Source organism: Odontesthes bonariensis, chromosome 14 (assembly GCF_027942865.1).
Source record: "Odontesthes bonariensis isolate fOdoBon6 chromosome 14, fOdoBon6.hap1, whole genome shotgun sequence".
In the NCBI taxonomy this organism is placed as follows: domain Eukaryota; kingdom Metazoa; phylum Chordata; class Actinopteri; order Atheriniformes; family Atherinopsidae; genus Odontesthes; species Odontesthes bonariensis.
In genome coordinates this window covers 20,194,637-20,218,061 of record NC_134519.1, presented here as the reverse complement: position 1 = coordinate 20,218,061, position 23,425 = coordinate 20,194,637, and the positions used below count along the sequence as shown (strand labels likewise).

The 23,425-nt window shown below is 39.2% G+C and overlaps 3 protein-coding genes across 3 annotated transcripts; all 3 read right to left on the bottom strand.

The window, feature by feature from the left end:
- Window positions 1-1,872: 1,872 nt before the first annotated feature.
- aire (autoimmune regulator) lies at window positions 1,873-6,702 on the bottom strand. The gene is made up of 12 exons (XM_075484240.1): window positions 6,556-6,702; window positions 6,079-6,253; window positions 5,588-5,673; window positions 5,386-5,488; window positions 4,980-5,110; window positions 4,743-4,864; window positions 4,548-4,617; window positions 4,080-4,214; window positions 3,807-3,928; window positions 3,167-3,245; window positions 2,964-3,062; window positions 1,873-1,965 (listed from the first exon to the last, which is right to left on the bottom strand). The coding sequence occupies exons 1-12, from the start codon at window positions 6,700-6,702 to the stop codon at window positions 1,885-1,887; spliced, it is 1,350 nt and encodes a 449-aa protein (XP_075340355.1). The 3' UTR covers window positions 1,873-1,884.
- A 1,354-nt stretch (window positions 6,703-8,056) lies between these two features.
- On the bottom strand, window positions 8,057-14,659 carry LOC142399047 (ras-related protein Rab-6B-like). The gene is made up of 8 exons (XM_075483414.1): window positions 14,445-14,659; window positions 12,189-12,247; window positions 11,627-11,680; window positions 11,083-11,188; window positions 10,854-10,965; window positions 10,618-10,711; window positions 9,818-9,884; window positions 8,057-9,124 (listed from the first exon to the last, which is right to left on the bottom strand). The coding sequence occupies exons 1-8, from the start codon at window positions 14,512-14,514 to the stop codon at window positions 9,060-9,062; spliced, it is 627 nt and encodes a 208-aa protein (XP_075339529.1). The 5' UTR covers window positions 14,515-14,659; the 3' UTR covers window positions 8,057-9,059.
- A 1,075-nt stretch (window positions 14,660-15,734) lies between these two features.
- On the bottom strand, window positions 15,735-19,411 carry espnlb (espin like b). The gene is made up of 6 exons (XM_075484239.1): window positions 19,400-19,411; window positions 18,865-19,003; window positions 18,580-18,698; window positions 17,422-17,601; window positions 16,950-17,327; window positions 15,735-16,832 (listed from the first exon to the last, which is right to left on the bottom strand). The coding sequence occupies exons 1-6, from the start codon at window positions 19,409-19,411 to the stop codon at window positions 15,735-15,737; spliced, it is 1,926 nt and encodes a 641-aa protein (XP_075340354.1).
- Window positions 19,412-23,425: the final 4,014 nt, after the last annotated feature.

The following is a 23,425-nucleotide window of genomic DNA, read 5'->3' as shown; positions in this document are numbered from 1 at the left end:
ATTTTTGGAAATGGGGTCGAAGATCTGTAACGACGCATCATAAACTGCCAATACTTTGTGTTTAAAATGTCGATTCTTTGATGAAGTGCAGTGGAGTCAACAATACTGTGTTTCCATCTGGAACACAATATGTACCTCAAAACTGTCAGCCTCTTCGTGGAATCTATTTCCACATATGTAGAAAAGTTGCTTTTGTTCTGATAAAATCTGGGTAATTCCCACTCCCCCACCAGCACAAACAAATACTTCCTCTTATCAAACTGCAGTGGTTACTTGAGAATCATGGTAGAGTGAAATCTCTGTACACTGTGTTTAACTGCATTTGTCTCAGATGGGAGCCACCTTGTGGCAAGAAAGTATTTATTTTTTCCTTTTTTTTCTGTCAGACAATGGAAGCTGTTGGGATGTTTTGTCAGCTTTTCGATGTGGTCTCTTCTGTGGCTTGCAACTACAGAATAAGAGAGCTTTGTGATAGTAAAGGTAAAAACAATACTGCACGGAAATTAAAACAATGTAAGCATATTTTTATTTCAGATCACATGAATCAGATATATATATATATAAAAAAGATTAGGGTCAGTTTGGACAGGAAACCTCTGAGAGTGCTAAATTATTTCTTATTCCACATTTGAGACAAATTCATGTCAGATTTGTTATCCTCATCGTACACAAATGAACTTGATAAACAAACAAAACCGCGCATTCATGGAAACACACACTGCATAGAGCATGTTTCTCATCCACTGTTTTGGACCTGTAGGACCAGCGAGCCATGGCAACCAAATACCAAGGGGAGAAAAATCTTTGCGCTCCATCCAACTGGCAGTCTTACTAAAACGAATGAATCGCACGACAAAAACAACATTCCTCATCTAAGTGATATAGTCCTTAAGGAATTCCTGTTAAGCAGACGCATTTTTCAGGGTGCATACCTCATCGTATTGAAACCATCTGGTGCAGCGTGTGAATGGGAATTCTCCAGATTCAAAGAGACATAAAGAAAAAAAAAACATTTTTATGTGTGTTTACTTTTTTCAATCACTGGGCATACAGTATATCCAAAGTGGTGCATCTCTAATCCATTATCTACTGCTTTCCCTGTAGGTGGACACTTCTGACACAGGTAAAACAAGAACATTCAGCAGGGTTTCCTGGAATTCTTCAAGTGCTTGAAGTTAAAAAAGGCTTTTTTTATTTCAACATTTTTGTGATTCTGTTTGTAAGATTGCAGTCTGGCCTGAGAATGTCTGAGAAGATATGTCAGTGGCCCACTGCCAGCTCTCCCACGTCAGTGCTGACCCCAGTCCTGCTCAGGAATGCTATGAAACTACTCAGAAACTTTGGAAAAACGTATATGATATGTTGGGACGAAGGTAAGATTGCAGAGAGCAGACAAGCATTAAAGACAGGTTAGATTTTTCTGAGTGTCCCCAAAGCCCCTGCTTCACCTCTTATCAGGCAAATGTCCACTTCCACTTCAATTATAAAACAACTAAAACACGCTGTGTTATAAACTAATCATGCTGATGAGATTTTTCAGAGCTTTGATTTATGGTCCTAATCTTAAATATGTGTTCTTGTTTTGTTTTTTTATTTGATAAAGTTCCACAAAAAAACAAAAGATAATATTCCCGTACAGAATTGCTTGGTTATAATGAACATAATTGAAAGTTGAGGGCAACATAGTAGATAAAAAGAGCACGGGGCACCTTTCGGTGAAGGGATTCATTACAGTAACATTTCCAGTCACCAACAGACATTTATTTCAGCAGTGAAGAAGAGGCGATCATTTTCATGTGAATCTGTGTTAAAGTCATCTCATTTTACTTCGCTATGCATTCATTTCATTAGTACTGTTTACAATATTGCATGCTCGATCATTTGTCACTGGTAGCATCCCTGAGAGTCTGTAAGAGGCTGAGGGGTGTTGTGGAAGGCCCACTGCAAGATGCCATCAATGGAGCTCTGCTGCCAAACAAAGGGGCAGAAAAGAGAGAAAGTTACATGCAAAACCATGTCCAGGCGTGATTACAGAGAAAAACTATTAGAGAAACTGTTTTTATCAGAGGCGATTGTTTTGTTTTTAGAAAAAGTTCATCAAAAATGTTGTTTAGCCTCAAATCTCAAGAAAATTCCTTCATTTCTTTCTCAGGGGAATGAACAAATATGCACATTTATTAGGTAACTATTGTTGTTCAGAATGATTGGAAACCATACTTTTAAAAGAATGTTCCCCTAAGTGTTTTTTTCTTGGTATTTAGAAGACGTGTAACAAGTTAGAAATGCTCAGTGACGACTACTGCCACAATCCTTCTTCCATTGAGACTAGAGCACCAATCACAGCCTGCTAAATTGTTCAAAGAGGTGTAATATCTCTTCTCACTGCAAATCCCTCTTGTGAAAAAGGCCCACAAGTTCTCAATAACATCTAATGAAGGGAGGAAGGAAGCCAGATCATTATTCTGACATCTTTGCAGCGTTTAATATTTAGCCAAGCTGCAGAGTTTCTGGATGCCTGTGACTGAGCTTGTCTTGCACAATGATCACAGCCTTTTTAGATGCTGTCGACTTCCTCCTTCCCCTCTGCTCGAGGGAAGTATCTTTTAGAAAATAGCAGCATTTTCAGGCCATGTTGAGCCCTATAAAGTCCAATAAGCTGCTATTTAATGGTACCAACTTCTGCTCAAGTAACAGTATAGCTGCAGAAACAAGACAGTATTGAAACTATCAGGTATAATTATAATACAATCCAGCACAGAAGAGACAGTCAGTGCAGACAAAAGGTACTTTAACACACACCACACCATGACACATTGCTCTCCATTATTTATTGATTTGCACTCGAGGCTGTTTGACAACCCATTCCCTCTCTGTGTCATAAGAAGAGCAGCAGCCATCTTATGTCTACATTGTTATATTCACATCACATCTGTATTTGTGGTATGTAACTGAGTCTTACTCACGTCTCCCAGGATTGAGTCAAATTCATCTTTATGGACAATGGGCTCAGAGATGGAGGCGCTCTGATCGTAACTGAATGTGTTCTGAGCTGCTGGTGCATGCTAAACACACACCAGAAAGCGGAGAGATTTAGCAGGTTACAATGTGGCACATTAAGAATATAAAGGCTTTTATTGTGTCTTTTTGTAGATGTTAGGAGACACACCTGCACGCCTCTGGGCTCAGCCTCTTTGTTTGTGGAGCTGCCCCACAGCCTGGAGCAGGACAGGCAGATGGACCTCCCTCTTGGAAACACGCAAACACTGTGAGTGAGTCAGTTCTGTGTATCTCGTTTCCATCGATCAATACACACTTCGCGAGTTACAGATGAGGGGTTTCAAACCCCTTTAGTTGGGTAAAACTACACTGGCCATTGGCTTAAGGTTGTGCTTTTGGTTGACATTCATTTAAAAAATAAAAAAAAAGAGAACATTTTCATCAAATAAAGAAACTCATCACAGGATTCTGAATCTCTTGTATCATTTTGTAAAATCATTGATCCTCACTTACATTATAAATCATACTATACACTCAGCTGTTGGGGTCAGATTGCAATCCATTAGCTGAGATTCTTAGACGAAAATCACCATACACACATAATCTAAATGCATGCAGTAGATCAATAGCATCATAAACACGGGGGAGCTTACAGAAGTGTACTTTACACAGTGTAGATGATAAGACTTCTAGGAGCTTGTGGGACTTGTACACACCACAATCCTCCTTCTGTCATCTTCTAAAAATCCATCATTCTCAGTCTGAATATGTAATACTGCATTGAAGAAAGAAACAATCTGCTGTCTTACTTGGGGAAGTGGCAGTGTCCGTGGAAATGCTCCAAACACTGGAGGCAGCGCGACAGGTCTCCTCCTCCGAGGTGACACACACCACACACTTCTGTCACGCCGACCTGCTCTCTACCTGAGTACTGGATACACAGTTTGTACATGTAGCAAATAACTCTATTTCACAGACAAGCAGCAAAGATATACTTGAAAAAAAAAAAAAAAAGAAACCAAAAAGGTGAAAGAGAGATAAGAGAAAAAGTTTTTTTTAAGGACAGAACATCAACTGTTTACCAGGTTTCTGCTACTGGACACATTCATAGAGGCTGTGACACTTGTGAGGGAGCATGGCAGTGAAGAGTGGAATGAGACATCTGTGACTGGGTTACTGGAGTTTGTGTTGGTTTGCTGAGGCTGGGTCAAAAGAGCCTGAACATGCAAATCGTTTAGACAATGTTTAGTATGAGAATATACAGTGCTTACTAAGACACCAAAATAAAGACTTTTAAAGTCACAATTCTGTCATTTGTGATTGTCCCTTTTTCACATGCAAATTACTGGAAATATTAAGGGGGCAGATTACTTTCTTTCATCAGCTCAGGCATAAATCACACACTAATGTTAAAAATGTGATTCGAATTTAATAATAATTCATGCAGGTTTGTGAATACTCAACATACTCAACTAAAATCAACATGTGTTTTTTGAGTGTTTAAGGCCTGTGTAGATTTCTTCACCCAGTGAAATACGTCTGGTACTTACTTGTAAAGGTTGTGGGGAATTCTCTTTTTTCAGTCTGTGTCCACAGCACCAGTCACATTGCCAGGGGCCGCTGCACATTGAACAATGTGCCCAGAATTAAAGCTTGAGCTTTTTGTCTTTGAGCACACACACACACACACACATATACATGCCAATGCATGAACAAACTGTACACCTGTAACTCTTCTTGTTCACCTGGGTATGGAATTGAGCGGAGGATTAAGGCAGGCCAGATGAAAGGCTCGAGGACAGCCATCACAACAAATCAGCTCCCCTCCATCTTTACACATTGCACACTCGTCATCATTGCAGTGGGTCTAAACAAACACACACGCACACAAAAACACATGCTCTTCATAAATGATTCCGAAACAAACACCCACTTTCAATAAACACAGTTCCTTTAGGACTAAAGGGCTGTTGAGCTGTTACTATGCCTGTGGCCGTCTCCCTCTGGTGGTGAAATGCGGTCTTGGCAGACTTGGACGTGGCTGCGTTTGTCTCCTCAGATGGACCTCGAGAGTAAAACTGTTCAGCAACTTTTATGCATTTTCTGGTAGATCCTGTTTGATGAAAACAAAATGTAAAGGTTCTCTTTATGTAGAAAAAGATAATAATGTTAATAATGATGTGTCATGATTAGAAACAAGACAAAATAGAATTACAGTTGTTTGAAAGGTATTTGACTTGGTGTAGTTGGTGCAGACAATATAGATATATATACAGAATCTAGATCTATATACAATGTGATTTTGATGTGATTTTGCTTAAATTGACCAGAGAAAATACCCATGTTGTGAAACCAAATTGATGCTAGTTACTGTGTCCCACAACTCACCATCTGAAATGCCCTCCTGCTTGATTTGAATCTTTTCTCTTTTTCCAAAGCTGACTGGCAGATCTTTAGAGAAGGCCTTAGAGGAGGACTGTGGTACCCCTCTCTGTATTAAAGAAGACACCACTTGCACACCTATGACAAAATTTGGTTTGTCTGTTGTATGAAAAAAATGTTTATGTAGTTTTGATCATTGTTAGTTTACTGTAAACAAAGTACTATTACTGTTTCCCGATGGCAGCTGCGGGGCTGGAGCTTCAGTCTTTACTCTGTAGAGCTTCACTTTGCTTCCTGAAGTGAAAGGATATAACACATATAACATGTTTAAAAATAATGTGGGATGCATCTTAAAGGACCAGAGTTTTCTGCACTGGCTGTACGAGGACATAAATAGAGCACTGAGGTGTATGACCTGATCCATCACTTGTCTTTGCATGAAACTCTGAATGCTGGAAGTTTGTCCCTCCATCCTCGTGGCTCCTCTTCTTGCTCTTTGGAGCTTTGAGACTTCCAGCTGATCTTTTTTCACTTTTGCAACTTGCAGCATCCTGCCCTGTCATATATAATTGGCAATTATGTAAAACAAATACGATACATCTATGTAAAAACTCATTGTCTGGATAAACATGTCCCAATATAAGTTTTTTTTTAAAAAGACAGAATAAAACATTTTGATGGAAATTGGATATCACAGACTGGAGTGTAGGTTAGTGAGCAGTGTCTGCAGCTTGGGGTAGCTGTCTACATTGTAGTCTTTGGATATGTTGCTCCAGAAAGACCGAACTGTGGATCTGCTCTGCTCCAACATCCAGGACAGGAGGGAGTACATGGCCTTGTGGATCCCCTCAGTGCCCTCTTTTTCCAGTGTGTCCTAAGAAATAACAAGTCCAGTGTATGAGTTTTGCAGTCTGAAAAAAATGTATTCTTATAAAAAGTTCTTATTAAAGTGTATGCATTCCTCACATTATGTCATTAACTGCTTTCAAATGGGACAAATCTAAGTCAAACTGATTTACAGTTCATTCTTTTCTGAGAAAACATGGGATTAAAGTGTCATTACAGGCCCTCGTTTACCCACATTGTAAAATGGGTTCCTTAACAAAATCAAACTCAGAATCAAAGTGAAACTATTCCACACTCAACTCAGATTTCCAAAGTGTTTTCCTTTCCTACCTTCAGCAATTGCTCAGTGATGATGTTTTTGTCTGCTAAACCATAGACAAGCGGGAAAGGGTCATCCACAGCCATTGCGATGTCAGTACGCAGCTCTCTCAGCAGACACCGAAGGTTTGTGTCTCTGTGCACCTCCACTCTGGACATGATCTTGTGTGAGTGCAAATGAGGCTCAAAGTGACCTGAGCAGACCTGAGACCATACACCAAGTGCTCTGAGTTCAAGAGGTGTGTCCTTCTCAGGGAGGGAAATACAGTCCAGGTGCTGAGTTTGATTGATGCCACCAATAAATGTTCTATATCTCAAAAACAACTTTCATGTGTATATATATGTATATATATTTATATAGCTCTCTAAGAAAAAATATATGTGTATATACTGTGGCACATGTTGCACCCCAGGGAGGTCACCCCTCAAAATTGGTTCTCTTTGGACTTGATTTATTGACTAACAGCAATAACTGCTGCCGTCCAGGGGAATACCTGTCCTCTAACATCAGGAAAGTTCAGTAAAGTGACCTGATTTGTCACAATGACAGTTTTCTTTCTAAAAGGTTCTTTCCACCTCAACTTCCCCTCACCTATCTGGTGTTCAGTATCTGACTCACCACAGGAAACTCAGCTTTAGTGTGATAATTATGACTCTGCAACAGGCAGGAGAAAATTAAAATGGCAAACAATCAACTGAGTGACAGATTGACTGCATGACTGGTTGGTTGCTAAGCTCCCAGACTGGTTGTTCTTGTTCCTAATTTACTCTTCATTAACAAATTCTCAAACAAGGCTCAACAAGCAACTGCTGGGGGGAAAAAAACTAATTATGTTTTAGAATAAGTTAGAGCCATTTCACTATAGAGCCATGTTTGTTTCACTTGCAATCTACATGCTATGAAAGCTACAGAGGTCTGCAATAACTCAGTCTAGGTCAAGCTTACTTGGTGGAACACCTTGTGTCCTTGCAGTCATTTATCTTTCACTTGAAAAGCCTACATTCACGATCTGAATTTCAACAGAAGATAAACTCAGTTAGGCTATTTTGGACTGTCTTGATCCTCTTTTTGGACTTATGTAACACTCAAATGACCTTTTTTAGTTGATTATTTATGCAGAAATATAGAAATTCTAAAGGTTTTGGAACTTTTACAGCACAGCTGTTAATGTTATCTAAGATGCTTGTTACATTAGATGCAACTTATATGGTTGCAACACAACACACAGGGATTTGTACCGATAAATCAAATGTAAACACATTGTGCAAGAGGCTATCTATTTCTCTCCAAAAACAACACTTCCAAATGACAACCAACAAAATAAAGAATCATTGTCTTGTCTAAAATGGTACTTATGATGTTGTGTCATACCTGCGTGGGTAAAATCTTACAAAATTCTGCCCTTTTCTGTTTAACTTGGTTGATAGCAATAAATATTTCCTATGTGCCTCTTTAGTAAAACAGAACCGAAAAAGAAAAGAAAAAAACAGAGTAGACAATCTTGCTACCAGGTGAGTGTTGATGGTTAGGAGAGTGAAGCCCTTTAATCTGTAATTTATTAATCATTAAACATTATTACATTATTCATACTGGTGAACAAGGACCACTTCTACAGAAGGACGTTCACAACATACATGTTACATTATTATATACAGTGCAGTGCATTACAGTGGATTGTTATATGTGTATTACCAGGATGAAGGGTTTGGGTAGCTGGAAGGAGAGAGGAATAGAGGGAGGAAATAAGGAAAAGGTTCTTTGGAGGTATGGGGAGTTGTGATAGCAAGTTGTCTTTTTATTACTTCTTTTATTCATTTATTTTTTTACCACAGTACAGTTTGTTTTATAAAAGTTAAACCCATAGAGAGATAGAGTGCCACATTTTCACAGCTACTGTTAGGTGAACCTACTGGAAGTTGATTTTTGTGGGAATATCAAATGAGATACATTTTGTCATGAGATGCAATAGAGAGATGCTATAAAACATTCTTAGATGGTCAACCTCCAACCAGAGCATGGAGACCCTGGAGGGCAGGTCAAAGGTCTAACATCAAAGACCAGATCAGCGTGCATGCGTGCTGCAGACATTCAGACATGTTCAGCCATTTGGAAAAATGGCTGACCCCCCCCCCCTTGCTAACTTTTTCTCCTTCTGTGTTTAGGCATCATTTTTGGTGCTTTCCCTTTTTATATATAAAAAATACAAAACATAACAGCGAAAAGAACTCCTTGGTTGTCCTGTTTTCTCATTTTTAATTCCCCCCCCCAAACAGTTTTTTGTTCATTTTCTTTGCAACAATTTTTCGTCCCTTTTTCTCCTCCAGTCACTTACATATTGACAAAGTATACAATATCTTACAACTGAACAAGACTGAAAGATAACATTTGATTTGTCCAATCAGATACAAGGCTCACGATCCTGTATCCAATTGGAGAAGTCAACTGGAAGCTAACCAGTAGTAAGCAACACAACAAGCCTATGGTGTGAAGGGAACTGTCCAAACGCAGCTCTGCATTAACATGAGCACCCACCCTCAGGGACAGTGGGCTCTGCTGGTTTGTCCAGCTTGATGTCGATCACTGGGGATTGTCGAGTTAAGGAAAAACCACACAGTTGAAGAAATTAAATGACGACCAAAATTAGGAGTCCACAAGTCACAGTGAAATTTTTCATAATACGTGTAACATCCCATAAATGAATAGGAATGCAGTCCTATTCCCCAAGATCTCTAAAGAGTTCCTAATTAAAATTCTTATCATTCGACAGAACAACAAAAGGATTTCCTGTTTGACCAAAGTTTTGAATTAAAAAATTACATGGATCTTCTTCAGTGTTTTATCATAATTATAAAACAATACATTACAGTCATAAAGCCATCAAGTTAAGCCCTAATCTTTAAGTAGATGCTCGTTTCTCCCTATTTTCTTCTGTAGTCTGTAGGTTGTAAATTGAAGTCAAATGTTAACTGGTAAGGTAGGTAAAATAGCTTTAAGAGTAAAGGAGAAAAGAAATAAAAAATTCATTTATTAATTCCTCCAGCTGTTATTTCAATGACAGCCACTATGCGGTGCTCTACATTTGCACCCACTGTATTCTCCTGGCCCTGAGTATTTCTTCCCTCTTAAGTATAAATGGTTAAATGGCTGCTGCCTCTGGAGACAGTAGGCTCTCTGTACTCCTGCCAACAACTGCTAAGAGATTTAAAAACAAGATGCTAAATTTGTGGCCGCTTGGCTCTCGGCACCGTGAGTCATGGTGGCTATAAAGGATACTGCCTTCAGGATTTGCGTCGTCCAAGCTTTCCATTCCAGGTAGGGCGGCAGCAACTCGACGAAACAGCTACGAGAAGGACAGAGAGAAGAAGAGAGGATGGAGAGATAAGGTGGAAAATATAAAGGCGGTGGAAAAAGGGAGATTAGCAGAAGTGTGAAATGTGTAAACATGTGTGTTACAAGTCCTGTATAGAGTTCAGAATATTGAAGTAAACAGTAAATGATTTTGAGATGATGAATACTATGATCTTCTATTGCTATGTGAAGCTTGCTCAATCTTATACTTTTAAATTCGGATGGATTTTGGCCAGGCTTCAGTTATATCCCCCAACTAATGTGGCAATACCACACTGTACAATGTAAAAATGCTTTATTACAAGTGTGTGCAGTGCACATTTTGCTGTTAAATAATTACATTTTATTATTAGATTATTACTTGATTGAGCTGTGCCATTTTACATCAACATCAGAACCATTGTAATTATAATTATAATGTGACATGAAATAGAAATATCTTCTGCTGTACTTTTTTCTGCATTATATTTCAATATTGATTTTTGGGAGCTTGCAATTTCCCCATGTGTAAGCAACCCCTTCCTTTCTTTTGTATGCACTTATAGGAAGACTGAGATTTGATATACACCAGATTTGGATATCAGTGTTGCACATATTTACTCATATGAATCATATTCCTCCACACTAGTGGCCCGATCACCTCAAAGGGACACAGGAACAGCAGTGAATCTGCCATCAAGCGATGACGAAAATGCTCTGAAATATTGTGAAACTGCAGAAATCACCTGTTTGACGTTGCAGCCTGTCTTGGCACTGGTCTCGATGAACATGACGTTAAGCTCTTTGGCTCTCTGCTCTCCTTCTTCGATTGTGATTTGCCTGCAGGAAAATCAGGCCAGACTCAACATCTTGGGCGGATTAATTTAGCAATGACGTGTTGCTTCCAACGACTTCCTGTTCATTTCCCCAAATAATTCCAACTCTCTAAATGTTAAAGTTAATTATGGACATGCATAGTTACCTCTTCTCTTCAAGGTCTGTCTTGTTGCCAACTAGCATGATAATGACATCACTTCCTCTCTCTGTCCTGACATCATCAATCCATTTGCAGGTCTGTTGGAATGAATTCACATCTGTAGAGACAAGAGCATCATTTTGCATCCAGTTTCAGTGGAATTAAAAACTCACATATTCATACATATTTACATATGGATGTAGTAACGAGACGCAGTAAGTGGGTTGTTGCTCACTTGTAATGTCATAGACAACCACAGCCACTGTAGAGTCCCTTATGTAGCTCGGAATGAGACTCCTGAAGCGCTCCTGTCCAGCTGTATCCCACAGCTGCAGCCTTACCTGCATGTGCACACACACAGTAAAAACACACCTGCAGCAGCTGTTTCCACGTTGACTGTCACACCACACACAAACTATACAGATGTAGAGGCTTTGTGCAAGGGGATAAGCTATTATCAGCTCATACGCAGGGTGCCAGAGGATACTATCCTGCCACAGAAATAGCATTAATACTAGCTAAAGAAGATGATCCAGGGGTGAGCCTAGGGTGAGAAAAGTCAATACACCAAAAGCTATTACAACTAGAAATGAATCTTGGGATAATCAAGTTTATGTGTGAAGAGCAGTAATTAAGCAAATCAAATCAAGGATTCGTCAAAACAGAGAGGAAACTGAGACATTTAAAGATGTTGCCACAACAAAACCCTGTAAGTACATTAATTAATCTCAAGGTATGATTCTATGTGCAAAGTTTCAACAACAATCAAGGTGTCCTACTGTCCGATCTTCCAAGTACATGGTCTTTGATAGGAAGTCAATTCCGATGGTCGCCTGTATGAAAAGAAAGATCAGGACAGGAAGTATAATCAGTAAGATCCAGAGATTAAAACTTAATTGTATCTTTACACATTACATTGTTCCCAGCAGATTGATTGTTGTGAATAAGAGCAAATAATTTAAAAAATAAAATGAAGAAAGAAGGAAACCAATCATCAGACTAACTACTAATTTAATTTGTACAGCCCTTAGGGTACAATCAGAGAATGTAATCTCATTGGTCTTATCCAAGAAAATAAAATTACTATTACACAATTTTTTGATAATCCATGGATCATTTACAACATTCAAATTAGGATATAATTCAAACAACTTTAATTACCTAGGCAGATGTTTGTTGGACCAAAAGGTACTTTTTGTAATATCATTTAATTGTTAATCTGTCTCATTATTGAGTGCCATTATCCCCATCAGGAGACAAGTCCCATTATAGATTCTTAAGTAGTTACTGGCCAGATCTATCACCATTCAATGCTTTCTAACAAGTGCACATGAGTTTTACCTGATACGTGTTGTCAAAACTGTCATACATGAATCTAGTGATGAGAGATGTTTTCCCCACTGAAACAGAGCACACAGAAGTTTGTTTTGTTAGCTGACATGATTAAGATTTCCCAAACGCATCGTGAAGCTATTTCTATAGACATATTGATATGAAATGGGTTTCCTTGACAAAATAACAGCTAATGAATATCAAGAACACTGAATGCAATATTGATCTGCAGCCACTGTAATGGTCGCTATCAAATTAATTAAAGCTAAAGAAACAAAACAAAGGAAGGAAATTATCCACAGAGAGATAACAGAAAGGAGTGAAGACCTGTTAATTCTGCAAAAAAATATAGACACAATTTTACTAATAATGTCATTCATCTCCTTATCCTAAGTAAATGTCATAGCAAAGTATGCCTGTAGAAATTAAAATACTACATTTTCAGAAAAACATTGTTCATCCTTATAAAGATGATATAGTAACTAACCTAAACTCCCTGTACCATACTGCCAAAACACTGTGTAAAGGTCCAAAGCAACATAAAATAAATTAATCATGACATACCATGTCAATAATGAAAACTGAGTTTAAATATTATTACGTCTGGGGGCTGTAACTAATGATGTTTCAGTTATTGAATATTCAGTCAGTCAAGTCCCAAATGATATTAAATTTGTAATTAAACAAGTAAACTGTAAAAATACCATCCTGAGAATACTTAACAGTTTAATTTTGTGATCTATCATTCATTTAGTGTTTATGTATTGTGTTTATTTGTGAGCATTTTCTTGTTTGTTTTTTCTTACTCTAGTTGTCCTTATACAAATAAACATGAACAATATGAATAGAATAAGCCATGTTTATTGATTGTCTTTCATTATTGAGAGTATGATTCAGTCTGTGAAAGAACACTGAGATAGAAACACATAGTATGTTCATAAATTTCCTATAGTCACAAAGAATATGCATGACAACGACTCCTCGCTTGACGAGTGTAAGACACTTGAAGGTTTGAGATCCTTAGCAGAAGTTTTAAGCCCGGATGGAGTCTTCTGAGTGGATCAAGTGGAGCCCAGTGATCTCCATCTTTATTTACATCAATCCAAGCACCATCTTTGGCACCATTTTACATCAGACCCTCACATGAGTGGAGGAGGACAGGACTTTTCAAGCAGGCCCCTGCCTTCATGCAGAGTTCTCTGTGCAGACGACAGTAGTTCTGAAGTCAGCAATGGGCAGTGGCCACGCCAGGCCTTGCTTCAGCACCATGGACAGCAACATTGCAGTGCAGGTCACACAAACACACAGTGGGGTTTTTAGTCGACATATTGTCATCTCATAGACATGCGGCACACACACACACACACACACGGAAGCATCACAATGCAAGACCAGACTAGATGCGGTCATAATAGGCCTAATTACGTATATACTGTTCTTCAGTGTTGCTTTTCATGCCACTGAGTGTGTAATCTAAACACGTATTCAGGTAGCTTTATGGCGCTAAAGCATTATCGATTGGCTCCTTCTGAATTTGTGCCATCACATCAAACCATTCCCACCTCGAATAGATGGATTATTGAATACATAGTATAATGTTGTGGGGCTGTCCAACCGTTTTTATTTGATAATTTATGACTGAGCAAGAGACTGCGTGGTTTGGAGATGCTACAGACATCGCCAGCCTAGGGTGTGTCCCGAACTGACACATGGGGGACTGTTTTGTTATTCTCTCTCTCTAAAAAAAAAAAGAAAATGAAAAAACGAAGAAAGACTGGTGGGAGAAATGTTAAACGCAATCACTTAATAGAATGAAAGATACAAAAAACGAGAACTAAACTATGTAAATCAAATAAACCGGTTCTGGAAAAGGTTGGTCATATTTGACGGTCACTGCAGTACATCAAAACATCCACCTTAATTTCGCCTGATATTATGCGAATTGTGATATTTTTGCGACAGAAAAATAATCCTGAAAGATAGCCTGTTCGTTAAAGTTAGTACTTATGGTCATGGTACATTCAGAGGTTTAATTTATGTGTATGCGGGTTTTTTCTTTCTCTCTTTTTTCCACCTCGCTTAATCAAATTTCATTCTGCTACAGATGGTGCCAGGAGGTACATGGGCGTCACATACACCAAAGCCAGCCTAGCAATTCATCTGGATTGGCATTAACACCACAATCAAAACGGATTATATACATGGCCCTCAACATATACGCATGTTTGATGAAGATGACCCAAACCTCCCCGAGGACTGACTCACCGCTCTGCTCTCCCAAAAATACGAGTTTAAATTTCCTCAGGGGGTTCCCCAAATCTCCTCCAGCTGACATGGTGGCAGATAAAGGGCTCAACTTGGATTATTTTCTATGTTCTTATAGCTCGGCGTCTCTTTCTCCGTTGTAGATGCGCAGAGGGATCCTCCTCTTCTCACAGAATGATGGGAATGCAGCTCAGCGTCCTCCTGTCAATTTAGGGAGCTTGTGCGCCTGCGCGACCTCACCTACTTAAATTCTTCACCTTTCTATTCGTCCTAAAGCTAAACTATAATGTTTTATGCCTCAAGATATGATCAACACGCGTGAATGTTACTTTAAGGTACAAAAAAAGGGAAAAAATAGTTTGACTGCACACTACTTTTAAATAATTTACCCTCCTTCTTTATTTGTTTTACAGATGGAGTCTTCTGAGATCATAATAGTCCTTAAACATCTTTAGTGGGAAGAATCTTTTCATTTGAAAAATGAAAAAAAAATGTGTCATAAATAATTCATTAAAACTGAAGCCAGAAATTATTGGTCATTTTATATATAAAAAAATACTTAACAGAAAAAAAGGTCAAGGTTTGGACTTTTTTTACATTTGTGAAAATATATGCATGGAGAATGTATGTGCATGAGCATTTCCATTCCACCAACTTATTATCTCACTTTAACAACTTTAGAAAGTTACAGAAAGGCAAAGAAAAAAAAGAAAAAAAAGAATGTTCAAAGCCGATATATCAGAGGCAAAGAAACTCTGAGCGTTACTCCCTTATATGGCTGAGAGTTTCTACTTGATGCAACATAATGCAGTTAAGTAGTATCCGTCATTAGATTCCTGCCTATCCGTCAAACCCCACACATCCAAGTTTGTAGCTCATTTGAGAAAAACTCCTTCAACAGAGCCACAGAAGATGTTGTAGCGCTGTTTTTACTGTACATGCTGGATAAAAATATGCTCAGAACATCAACTCTGAAATGAAAAAAAACATTTTTAGACGTAAGTGAATGCTGACAATAAATGAGAATGGAAATACATTTCATGTTTTCTTCAGCCCTGCTTTCATTTTACAAACATGGCTGATGGCAATTTAAAATGACACCATTTTCTGTTTGCAGAAGATTCTAGATGGAGTGAGTTTGTGCAGAAGAACCGAGTCTAATTACCATATACATTTCCATTGACAGTACATCCGTGATGCATTCTCAACAATGTTTTATTCAGTGCCCATCAGGTTCACAAAATCACCACACCAGCATCATTTTACATTGCAAAAACATCAGATTTAAGATCAGTGTTCAAAATCAAAAAGCTCTGCCTCCTTCTCTTTCCAAAAAGCAAAGCTGCGGTCAATATATTTGCAAATATCTTCATTGTTGAAACAGCCAAAGTCTGTGTCACTGCCACTCTCATCTGGAGCATGTTGTACTATAACCTTGGGCACAGATTTGGAGCCTGGCACTAATGATGACGATGGGCAGCGGCATGGTCTTGACTCACCAAAGAAGTGAACTTTAAGGTCTTCAAAGCCATCACTCCACTCTCGCCTCCCTGATTGGATTTCCTGGAGAACAGCCTTGTGGAAATCTCGAACCTTCTCCCAGGGAAAGCAACCGACGTGGTCAAAAACTTCGAAGCAAAGAAGATGCCTCATCTTCCTCTCCTCAGGCGACAGCTTTTGTTCTAAGATGTGGAAGTAACCGAGCATAAACAGGTCAAGGGTCAAACTGTCGTGGCTCATTGCCATACCGTCCACGTCTGGCAGGAATTGCTCCGGGGAGTAAGTTGCCTGAGGTGGTGGACTATGTGAGACGTCACAGGGTGAGAACAAACATGACTTCTGAGCATCTTCTAGCTCGAGTTTATTCCTCCAGGAGTTCAGCATTTTGTCCACAGCCCCTCGTTGTTGACAGAACTGAAACAGGGAGGTGATTTTCTGCTGAGGCTGTTCTGCTGCCACTTTCACTGATGCCGCAAGCTGTCCCTGTCTCTGCCTCGCCGCCCTCACTGATATAGCATATGCAGACTTTTTCCAGTGGCTAAGAAACAGCACAACTATTCGCTCTTTTCTTAAACTAGTAGTCTCCATTACAGGGGCGCGTCCTTCAGAGGGATCATGGCTGATATTTGTGTTAACATCATGGTTTTTTGAAGCTCTAACCCCATACTGGCCCTTCAAGCCTTGGTCTCCTTGTATAACTCCAGCAAAGGGATATATTCCACCAATCTGACCCTCAAAGTTGGACCTGAGGATTCTTACTGACACTCCAGATTGCTGGATCTCCCTCTCAATCCTCTCCCTTCGTGCTCTGCTGCAGCTGTTGCTCTCCAAACGATGGCTAAAAGCAGATGCCATCCCAATGTGCGGTATTCTACATCCATTGGAGGTCTCTGCAGGTTTTTGCATCATCTCTGGGTCCTGGTGAATAACCCCCTGGTTTAGATCGTTTCCTGAACTATTTCTAATTTCCTGCAATCCCTTCATCCCCTCCACCATGCCTTCCACCATCATCCACTCACCCTCTCTTTCTGCTGTTTGAGTCAGATTAGCCACCAGCAGAGACATGCTCCGAACAATCTCAGAGACACGATTACACCAGACAGGCAGGGTCAGGTGCATTTTCTCCTCAGAGTCCATCTGTTGTAGGACCTCTTTGTTCACAGAAATGTTGACTATTGGATCTGGTAAAATTGCCCTGAGCTCCTCCGTCAGCCTGGTCAGCTCTAGCTCGTAGGCCTGGCAGCGTTTCTGCAGGGAAACAGACTCAATCTGCTGCTGTAGATAAACCAGGTCCTCCTCTGTTAGGAGCTCACCAAAGGGCCCCAAGACAGCATTGTGGGCCTGGGAGTACTTCCAGCCATCCACTGGCACATTCACCATATCCTGTTAGAGACCGTAAGAGATATCACCAAACAAAGAGGTTATTTTAGTTTAAGGGATGGTTTTGCATTTTACACAGTCTCACAGCGAAGAGTACCTGTCTCCTCTGCTCCTCCTCATCCTGAATCCTGACCTGCAGCTGACGCACCATCACCTGTCGTTTCCATTCTGCTATGGGGCGGCCCGTTTCATCGTGGGTGGGTACTAGAGAGTCGATGTCAGCCAGGATCACATCGACAATTGGTAACTCCTCCAGTACCTCGTCGCTGTCAAGCCGCTGTCAGCGTTTATCAATGTGAGACAGAGACACATTTGCTTAGATATAATCATTTTCATAAAATACACCTAAATCTATTCTCTGAAGGCCTTTCTTATATATCTTCTTATACATCACAAAGCAAAATGACATTCTGGATGTATTACAACAGCATGACTCTGTCAGTCCAGAACTGTTAACCTTTAAAGTCATTTTATATATTATGAAATGAGAAGAAATGTAAGGAAAGTAGGAAAATAATTGGAAATTATGTACGAGCATCAAATTTAGATCACACAATTATTCCCTTCTTTAAATACCTTTTAGGATGTTTAAAGAACTGCCTTTAAAGAAATGATTGCTCTTTGTTAGATTTAATTGGCATGACCCTGTTTTTTTTTTTCACCCCATGTGTCATTATATGTATTATACTAAAGTCTACTTTTTTTTTCAGGACTCCTTGGAAGAAGTGATCTTACACTTACAATCTTTTTTTTTTTCACGGAAGCCTTTTGGTTCCACGTGAGAGCCAGTAAATAAATAGAATCAAACTGGAACCCCTCTTTGTAGCCACCACCACTTCATAACTATCATTAAGCAGCCGGCAGTATGCAAAGCTATGAATTTCTTAACTGAAGACTGAATAAAACTATGCTTGGCTGGGGTGGTCAGTGGCGTCTGTGCAGGTTGTGCAGGCGCCCCATGTACAGAGGCTACAGTCCTCGCTGCAGCTGGCACCGGTTCGAATCCCGAATCGGACGGCCCTTTGCTGCATGTCATTCCCCCTCTCTTTGCTCCTTGCTTCCTGTCTCTCTTCAACTGTCCTGTCCATTAAAGGCATAAAAAAGCCTTTGATTGGAATTAGTCTGTATCTTAGCGGTACTAAGTAGTAATTACTCCCAACTGATCCTGGAAGATATAGCAGTCATCTTTTTTGTGAGCGTTTTTAACTCTGTGCAGGTGTAATGCTTGACTTGAAAGCTGTACCAGCCAACTCACTGTTTGCCCAGTGAAGACTGCAGTGAAGCCAGCATGCCTCAGTGACTTAATAGCCTTCATTTGAGACATCGGTGTGAGGTCCCTCTCTGGAGGCCTCAGGTGATTGAAGGATGACACCACTGCGAAAATACCAAAGGTAAAAGATCAAACACTGAGGTTTTAAAAAAAACATTTGTTCATTTATTATGCTGTCACATACACTGATTAATCTCAATAACCTCTGCCAACAGGTATGTTAACATCTGCATAATAAATGTGTTCCAAATTGTTTTATAAATTGCTCACCTGAGGAGGCTACCTGAATCTGCTGGATAGAGCCTGTGGTTTGTTTTTTTGAGGAGGTGGCAGGGGTCAAAGACGAAGACGAGGTCACAGGAAGTGGGGTGGGGTGACGAGGCAGGGGAAGCACTTCCTTCACTGGCTGCTGGGAACAAACATATGGCAGGAGTGAGCAATCCCTTAAAGAACAGCTCACCCAAATCAAAATAATGTTTTCCCTCTCACTCGGGGAAGACTCAACAATCCAATTATTTGTTTTGCTGCCTTGATAACAGCGGGGATAGCTTCTAGTGTGACAAATGATTTTCTTGAAAGCTGATTGCTTTGGTTACACTTCAGTCATTGAAGTATTTTTTTCAATGTCATCTTTTCAGCAGTTTTTTGTCACGCTGTAGCACTTAGAGACTTATTTAGATACACCTGTGTTTGATGAGCTAACATGTTTGCTCAGAAAAAAAGTTTTCTGTACATGTTTGTGAACCCCTGCTCTGAGATAAAAAATGATAATATTTTTTCAGTCCCTATACTCTTGATTGGTCACCTTGTTCTCCATGTTGATGCTGCTCTTTCACACTGGTGGTAAAATGGAGCAGGAGCTCCTCTTTCTGAAAATGAAATGAACAAAGAGACAGACTCATAGAACATAGAAAATAGGACCCCACTGGTGCAGAAATGTGACACAGATTACACAGCAGTGAATGGCTCCAAGGCAATCTGCTAAGAGACGGAGACCCCCTAATGGTGCGCACACACACACACACACGTTGAGCTAATGTAAACATACAGGCAGCAGTGAATGGTACTTTGGACTAAAACAAGAAGTGGTGAAACTTGATCCCGGACAGTGAATGTAGAGTAGCCCCCACAGAGTGCTGGAGAAAGTATGTTAGAGTTTGCAGAGACATGATATCTGCTATCTGCTAACGACAGTCTTACTGAATCATGACATTTTTTCACAAACTTCATAAGATTCAATAGCCTAAATATCAGACAAGCAATCACTATTTTTAATATGTAACAGCATAGCACAGCATAAGAAGTGGACACCTTTTCAGTCATATCTGTGAAAGTTTTGTCAAGATGCATCACTATGTTACTCACAACAGTTGTTGTCATAAACCAGTTCAATCGCCTGTAACTGAGGTTTTTTGCTTACTTACAAAGTCACAGGAAATGTGTTCACTCCTCCTCAGGAGATTCTCAATGAGTGTTTCTCAGTTAAGAAAAGATTCAATAGACTGATCTGTTTGAAACTAATCTCTATAGAAAATGACAATGTTTTTATATGAGTTATTTTTATAGCTGAAAAGCTTCACATAGCCAAGGGCTAGAAACTGAAAAAGTTTGGAAGACAATACCATGTCACTCTCTTACTAGATATGTGTTCCATATAATCGAAACATGTACATTTTATTTGAATTCATTAGTAGGGTTAGAGCTATTCATTCCAGTTATTATAATAAAATGTCATATAATACTTACCATGTAGTCCTAACAGTTCAGTAATGACAGAAGATGAATGCTGGCAGGTTTAGAAAATGTACGAGAGAGAAAAAAATGAAAATGAAAAATAGAAAAACATCTTGGCAGAAAATCCAGAGGCTGATGTCAAGTTCTTCACCCAGTAGAAGCCAATAAACAATAAACGCCAAGGAGCACCATCACCTGGACCCAAACCTCAGATGGGGGGCCTTCAATGTGTGCATAATTAAAGGGATGGGATAGGATGACCTAGACCTGGAAGTATAGAACGATAGCACTGTGAATGTACAGTATGTGGGAGACAAAATACTGTAGATTACCGGACACACATCGTCAGATGTGTGTGTTAAAGGTACAAGATGACACTCAGGTTATAAAGCAGACTGACTACTGTCTCCTGCAGTATGCCACTGACATCTCAAGATTTGGCTTGTCAAAAAGGAACAGTGGGTTCCCAGCAGTATAGGGAACTACTTTTGGCAGCTTTCTCTAGCAGTTACAGAATAAAGGCCTATCTTTTCACATCAAGTCTGCATTTTCCTTATATGTTTTTGAAATCCATGAAACAACAAAAATCATCATGACGACTGAGCTTGCAAATTGAGCCCAATACATTTTGTTAATCTGGGCTATCCGCTGGAGATTTTGGCAATAAAAATGGCACCGTCAAGCATTGTGGTTGTTTTTTTATTTAATTTTAATCCCTCTCATGTCTTCAGCAATGAGAAGAAAACAACAAAGAAAAATACATGGTCAATTTAATCTCTCACAAAAAGCAGGTAACAAAGAACCAGGCAACAGCTGGTAAAACGGTTTTACCAGATGCTTTGATAACTGTGGAGTCGTCAGATGAATTTCAGTATGAGAGTGGGCCAGTTTGATACCTATCTGGGAACATATCAAGAAGGAGAACAGTAGTTTTCTGGATTCTATAAAACCTGCATTGTTTCTGTTGTTTGCCGTAGAAGGCTCAGTGCTGGAAAACAAAGTGAATCAGGTTGTCAGAGGTAATATTGGATGATGTAATTTGTCCACAGTGGCTGTGAGCAAAGTCAAGCAATACTTAAAAGGCATTTGACTGATGCTAAAAAAAAACTCTGAAAATCAAACTTGTTCTGAAAGCTTTAATGACCTAAGGATTGCATAGATAGAAATGATGTAGGATAGAAATGTATTTGTAATAGTGGAACAATATCGGAAAACAAATACATAGATTGTGTGCGAAGGTCTGAACTGACAGCTAAGGCCACCATTTTGTAACTGGTCAAAATATCTTCTGCTGAATTTTAACTTAAAAGCAACCAAGTTTTGTAACTGCTCACTTAGAACTTATTTAAAACTAACTTAATTCGAAACCAACTTCACTTGTTTTCTTGCTAGACTAGGCTAGCTATCTGAGGCTAAGGTATTTTTCCTAGAACTTTAGGTAAATTGTTACTCATTCACTTTTTCTTTTCCAGATATGGGGACAATGTAACAGACTAACTTAAAAATATATAGACTTCTGTGAACAATCACACAAATAGTTTTGTAAATTTTGGTAAGTATTTCGTTGAACTTTTTTTCATGATGTTTCCTGTCTCACTACTTCTGGTCATCATTTGATTTCTTGTCCAAAACTATTTTCGGAGTGACAATGAAACTTTGTCAACTGCTGTCTTTAAACTTTATAAGAGATGTGTTGTGCTCTCTTCAAAGCGACAGTACATACATGCTGAGGGAAATGTACAGGCCATTACGGAAAGAGAAACATGAGAGGTGACGGCCCCTGACTCGGTCCAGGGCTCTTGTGTCGAGTCCAGTAGCCTATTCCTGCCTCTGTTAATAGGGCATTAGTCTGACTGGCGCTGCTGTGCTGGAGAACATGGTGAGTACATAATCAATAATGGAAGGCTGCCCATACGCAGCCTCACACAGGCTGGCACGTGTGTTCACCTCGAGCAAAAGTACAAACTGTTACGCAACAGAAATGAAAAGAGCATTATCCATTAACCACGTTGCTCTGTCTGCACAAACAATGTCCTGTTGAGAGTTTACCACAGAAGTTAATTAAAGATAAATGCCTTACCAGGTTTGTTTGCCTTTTTTTAATGTTAATTCTATGTACAAAAAAAAAAGAAACTAAGAATAAAATGCGTGATTTGAAGCAAGACTGAAGGAAAGCAACTTTTTCAGTTTGAGAAACTTAGAATCTATTTCTGTTGGATTATGTTGTTTTTTATATCAATATGATATTAGGGATCTGACTAAAATGAGGTATTGTGGATTGGAACAAGCTTTGCTACAACTGTAAAAGTAACATTTGAGAGATTTTTCTTTGATATAAATATCTCAGAGTTGAGTCTTACGCAGTTGTATATTTGGAACTTGTGAAACCTTTCATATCAATGTATCTACAGTCCTGTAAATGGTTTCTGGTTTCTAATCATGTGCATACAGCTATGTCAAAAAAAATTCTATATTATAATCTTAGCGAATTTGGTACAGCTATCTACCAGCAGAGGATATTCAGAAATCTGGATATGGAGTTTATATGCCATTGCATCCCAGTTATTAGATGTTTAAATGTGCAATAAATAACCAGGACATATCAAATATCCAATCATGATCAGGATACTGGTGCACATGTAAATGCAATCAAAATGTATTTATAAGTCATTTTCAGAGCGAACCATAAGACAAGTCATTTGTGCTGTTTGAGATTGTGTTTTCTTCACATTTCTTTTTAGCTTATATGTCAAGTTTAGTGTATAATGGTAAAAAAAAAACATAGATAGTAATATGGAGTATTTTCAGTCTTTAAAAACAAACCACAGCAATCTCAGTTTTGTTGTTATGGGCTTACAGAAAAATATAAGACGGTTATTTAATTAAAGACTTAAACAGGCAGTGGATTCTAGAGGACAGAGATATAAATAATGACTTTTTATTAGCATAATCATGATCTCCTACTGTACAGTTCATCTGGGCAATGTAGCTCAAGGGGACAAAGTTGATTGCAGAGGACCAGAAATGGATCTCTGGGAAACTCCACACACACACACACACACACACACACACACACACAGACACACACATACATTCA

What these genes read in the sequence shown, in the direction of transcription:
- aire (XM_075484240.1), bottom strand. Translation starts at nt 6,702, where the DNA reads ATGTCCAGAGTGGAGGTGCACAGAGACACAAACCTTCGGTGTCTGCTG. An exon ending in GCAGGAGGGCATTTCAGATG is followed by an intron (nt 5,111 to 5,385) that starts GTGAGTTGTGGG and finishes TTCATCAAACAG; the next exon opens with GATCTACCAGAAAATGCATA. An exon ending in TGTCCAGTAGCAGAAACCTG is followed by an intron (nt 3,929 to 4,079) that starts GTAAACAGTTGA and finishes CTGTGTATCCAG; the next exon opens with TACTCAGGTAGAGAGCAGGT.
- LOC142399047 (XM_075483414.1), bottom strand. Translation starts at nt 14,514, where the DNA reads ATGTCAGCTGGAGGAGATTTGGGGAACCCCCTGAGGAAATTTAAACTC. An exon ending in GTTTTGACAACACGTATCAG is followed by an intron (nt 11,681 to 12,188) that starts GTAAAACTCATG and finishes CTTTTCATACAG; the next exon opens with GCGACCATCGGAATTGACTT. An exon ending in GGTTGTCTATGACATTACAA is followed by an intron (nt 10,966 to 11,082) that starts GTGAGCAACAAC and finishes TTGTCTCTACAG; the next exon opens with ATGTGAATTCATTCCAACAG.
- espnlb (XM_075484239.1), bottom strand. An exon ending in CAGTCTTCACTGGGCAAACA is followed by an intron (nt 17,602 to 18,579) that starts GTGAGTTGGCTG and finishes AAACGCTGACAG; the next exon opens with CGGCTTGACAGCGACGAGGT. An exon ending in GAGAGGGTGAGTGGATGATG is followed by an intron (nt 16,833 to 16,949) that starts GTGGAAGGCATG and finishes AAACCTGCAGAG; the next exon opens with ACCTCCAATGGATGTAGAAT.